General features: G+C 46.1%; 1 protein-coding gene across 1 annotated transcript in view; it reads right to left on the reverse strand.

Moving 5' to 3' along the window:
• Positions 1–2098: 2098 nt before the first annotated feature.
• The window catches only part of PAX5 (paired box 5), a gene marked incomplete at both ends in the record, with an annotated part of 65590 nt that continues 62744 nt past the window's right edge, over positions 2099–4944 (reverse strand). The window contains one exon of the mRNA XM_010134189.1: positions 2099–2269. Within this exon, the coding sequence (XP_010132491.1) occupies positions 2099–2269 (171 nt within the window). The remainder of the gene's footprint in view (positions 2270–4944) is intronic.

The raw sequence follows: 4944 nt of genomic DNA on the forward strand, positions 1-4944 counted from the left end.
TTCTCCCTTCCTCTGTCTCTGGTGGGATAGGAAAGGTACTATCGTCACCAGGACCTTGGCTAACCTCGGCCAAACCGGTGACAGTGGGTAAAGCCCTTCCCAAATCTTTGTCCGCGAAGCCAAGCCATGATGATGATGACTCATAAAGCTCCATGTTTTTGATGAGAACTAGTAAATTCAACATTTGGAACTTTTTCTCAAATGTAGGTAATGTCACAGAGAGAACCCAGCGGTCTCCACAGTGTCACCTCTGTAGTCAGCTCTGCTCTGACATATGTGATTAGCCAGCTCACCAAATGCTAAGGAAGGAGTAACACAAGAAGAACAAGAAGTGCTTAAACCAGAGTGAAGGAGCTCTGCTGAAGCATCAGCAGACCCTGGACAGGCAGGCCCTTAGGTGAAGACAGAAGCAAGGAAGAACTCTCCTCCTCTGTAATCTTCTTGTCTTCCTCACTTTCATCCCATGGTAGCGCAAGTCAGCAATTTCTTGCTGTTTTGTCCCCCTCTCAAATCATGGCTCCCATCAGTTCTTGTCCCACACCGTAAGCTGCAGATGCTCCCATCTGGGGAGCCCCAGACAGCAATGCCCACAGTACTCACACACAGTCCAAGGTGCTGCTGGTCTGCACTCACCAGCAGACCACAAAGGCCTCTAACCAGGCATCACATTCATCATGGAAGCATGGACTCAGATGAGCAAGAAATAAACATCCAGAAGATGAATGAAGGACCACATGACACCTGTGATGCTCAAGGCTACACTTCAGGCTTCAAAGGGAGCTCTACAACAAACAATTACAGGATAATTTGCTTTCGGGGACATTTATTTTTAACTTTTATAGCTTCAAGTGTTCAAGCGGCTTATGTCCCCAAACATGACCATTCGTGTTCCTTCTAGATTCCTTCTATTCCATGGTTATATATGTATATATGCTCTATCTCCCTGCCTGTTATGAGCACAAACATAAAAAAATCCCTCCTTCAGTCCAACAATCCAACCCTCAACACCTTTCTTATCTAGAGTCCACCTCTTGAACCAGCCACCCCTCACCAGACAACTATTTCTCAAAGTCTCTCCCCTCCCACATCAAGGCTAACACAGATTTCCTTATGGTTTATGAGACTCACCAATTCCTTTTTAATACTTCTCAGTTTTTGGCAAGGAGAGCCAAAGACTGATGCCATATTGTGTTGAAAAAACTCTGTAAGAACATTCGTTTTCAAAACCGCCCTCCTGTAGGTGATATTGCTCATCTGGAACAGATCAGTAACACTCTCAGGACAGGTAATACTATACTAAAACAAGTATTAACTTCCCTTTTAGTAGCAACACAATCACATAAATCAAATCTCTGGCAAAAAAGAGAATATCCAGTGAAGAAATCTGCACAGGTTAGACACAATAACAACAGTAACACACAGATAACATGCATAGGAACAGAGTCTTAAATACTAAAAAACCTTTCCCACAATTCCTTTGTAACACAATTTTGTCATTTTCTTACCATTTGGGCAATCTCATTCCGAGCAATGTGGTCAGTGCCAGGTAACTAGATTACCAAAGCAACAATCAAAATCTAGCTTTCCTTAACTCTCACCCTATACCTCCTAAATAATTCCAAATGATGCAGCTTTCCTTGAACAAACAAACTTTGCTTTCCATTTCAATGCTCAGCCTTCCTTTGTGCAAAACTACAGTTCCAGAAACACTACAAAACATGAGCATCTGCAGGAATTATAAGCATCCAAAATTCAGGCTGGTCTGAACTGCCACGAAACCCCCATCCATCCAAACGTGTCAGGTGCCTTTACGAGAAAGGAACAACAAAGCCTAAAAGCAGAGGCAAAACATTCTGCTGTTTGGTTACGTGCTGGTACTCAGGATGAGGGTTTGAGGTAGAGGGGAAAATCCCTTTGTGGACCAGAGGGGTGATGGATAATTCATCTGTGGGCTCCAAGTGAACACGAGTGATTTATAAAAGCCACACACCTTACTTTCAACAGAGCTGCCATGAAACTGCAATGAGAAGGAGTTTTTGACTCCACATCTGACACAACTCCTCGATAAAGGGCATTGCCCTGTAACGTACACACTCACACACACTTCACACCACTTATCAGTGCTGGAGAATTGCCTACCTGTGACGATCGGGTATGACTGGGGCCCAGGGACGCTCGCTCCCAAATCTGCAGAAGTAGGGCTGGTTATATTGGCCTTCATGTCATCTAATCCACCAGCTAATGATGCCATGGCTGAGTATTCAGTTGCCTGGAAGAAGAAACAAAAGGCATTTTAGGGATAATAAATTCACTCTTGAAGAGCTTCTGCCTGTATGACAAAAAGCAGATGCAACACAGAACTCAAACCACCTTTGTTCAGTCAGCTTTGAAGGCAAACCCCATTTACAAGGGGCTGTTAAACATTCAAAATGCACAGTAAGCGGGTCTGTGCTCACTGATGTTCTCAGAGAACACCAAAATAGGCTTGCATTTAAAAAATGAACCAAAATTCATCAATATGTAACAAGGCTTTCCTTAAAGAGGGGATTTTGTGGAGAAACTGGGGGCTGTAATGGCTGAGCGCAAGCTACTCGCTTGTGAGAGAAAAATGTAAAATGTTTGTGCCAGTAAACCTGAAATCTCCTCAATTCAGTGGTGGCACTTGAAGAGACGAGAACTAAGAGGCGGATGGGAACAAGGTGTCCCGTTGCCATGCTTTTCTGGAGAATGCTGCATTTCCTCATCTTCTCACAAGAAATAAAGTGCACTTAAATTGAAGTGTTTGCTTTATGGATGAATTTGTAGCCAACTGCTTCTAAATCCACATTATTTAAAAATAAATCACCTGACTGTTGTAAGGATGCTCTGTCACCTCACAGGAATTTTTTAATCTCATTAGCCAGAGATATAGTAAATGGTCCTCAGAAATCAGAATATTTCTGTCCTACAACCCTGTCAAAGTCCATGTAGCTGAAGCAACCTACAGCAGGTAAGGTCACACACGCAGAAGGACTTCATGTACATAGCAGAAATTTAATCTTCATTTGCCTTTTTCCACAAATTCTTACTGTCAGGATCATTAACACAAAACTGGGAAGTTTCCTTTCAAAGTTCTCCCTTCCGTGTTGCTATTTGCACTTTATGTTTCAATCTCTGAGGTCGTAATCACATCCATAATGACCGTAGGATGACGACTTCAGGTGAAGAACAGCAACAGGGACAGGTGAACTGTCCTCGCTCCGAGGCCAATCCCCACTGTGTTTCTGCAGACTAAGTCAATGCAGAAACTGTGCAGAGTTGAAGCGACGCAGGGGAACCCAGGACCCCATGAATTTTTTGAGTGGCCAAATCAAAAAGTTAAACTTTATTTGTTTTTAAAGGAAGAAAATCCCAACTTTTCTCCCTCTTGCAAGTTTCTAAGAAGTGTCCAAGAACCCAGCACACAGTCTGGTATTTGCCACGAGCTCAGCACTTTGGGTCAGATACATATTTGTGCTTCTGCCACTCCATTCTGAGTCAAACAGAATTTCCTCGGATGGATAACCCTGTTTGGGCAGGTCTGTGCTAACAGGCACATTTCTTCTGAGGATGTAACCTGTAGACCTCGAAGGATTCCCCATACAAACCTTTTGTAGATGAGCATGGCTAATACATTCAGCTGCTGGACACCATGTCCCTTCATCCAGCTCAAGGATCCTCTGGACCAAAGGCTTCTCAGCATTGATCCACCTCCTACACCCCTCTCTAACCTCTGCATTAAATTTGTGCCATTCTTCAGCCCTTCCAGCTCGTTCCTCCTCCAACCCTCCATGCCCTCACATTTACCTTGCCTTCATGCATCCAGCCCCTTTCTTCTACCACCACTGCCTCAAAGACATGCACACCCACACCTCTGCTTCAGCCCCACTTCTGCACCTTGGGGAGGACAGTTCCTGGAGCATTCTTTCTCTGTGGAAGATGGCAGAGATGGTCCGGCCTTCCTCCTTCCTACCAGTGAAACCAAAGATTCTTCTACTCACTGCATGTCCTACCAAGGTGTGTTTTTCAGCCTTCCCGTATGACTCCACACTGTCCTATGTCTCCAACACCACCATCCTCCTGCACTGGGTTCCTGTGGTGGCACCACTGGGGCTTTGCTGCTCCCCATAGCCCTAACCTGACAAGACACCAGAGAAGCAGCAGCACAGCTACAGTCCTGCAGAGACATCTCAGGCAACTGGTGATGCATAAGCAGTGTAGGAGAGCATGGCAACACAGCAGAGAAAAAGATGTTCTTGTGCACTGCTGTTTGAAGTTTCTGATGTCTGGAGAGGAGCGCGTACCACTCCCAGAGGAAGGACACCCTGTTTCACCTCTGCTGCTCTAAGAAAGCCATAACCACACCACATTCAGACTACAAAACCTCTCTGTGTCTTCCCGTGGCATGGTGATCCACCACTCCCTACGGACAGCCTCCAGCTTAGAAAGCGGGAGCCGGTCACTTATAGTCTGGGAGGAAGCATCCAGCTATGCCACAGGCTGGGTCAGACAGATGGCTGGGGCAGGGAGTATATGTCCAAACTCCACAGCCAAAAGTAGCTTTTGGGGCTGCCATTCCTCATACTGGGTTTGTATGGGACCACTGTGAGCCCCTGCCTACAAACTCCAGACACGGGAGTCAGGAGCAGGCTGCAGATGTTGAAGGACCACGGCTTGTGGTCCTGCTGGGGTCAGAAGAGCTGACTGAGGAGGAATCAGGACCAGGTCTCAACTCTTAACTGTAACAATCTGCAAGCACCACGTCTATGAACCGTGACCTTGGCCATTCAAGCTCGGAGGTATTCACCAGCTAGTGTCAGAAGCAGCTTTGAGCTGGCAACATGCACTCGCAGCCCAGAAGCCACCCATGTGCTGGGCTCAGCCCCAGCAGCGTGGGCAGCAGCTCGCAGTGGGGGAACCTGACCC

This window comes from Buceros rhinoceros, unplaced genomic scaffold (assembly GCF_000710305.1).
Source record: "Buceros rhinoceros silvestris isolate BGI_N320 unplaced genomic scaffold, ASM71030v1 scaffold14244, whole genome shotgun sequence".
Classification (NCBI taxonomy): Eukaryota; Metazoa; Chordata; class Aves; order Bucerotiformes; family Bucerotidae; genus Buceros; species Buceros rhinoceros.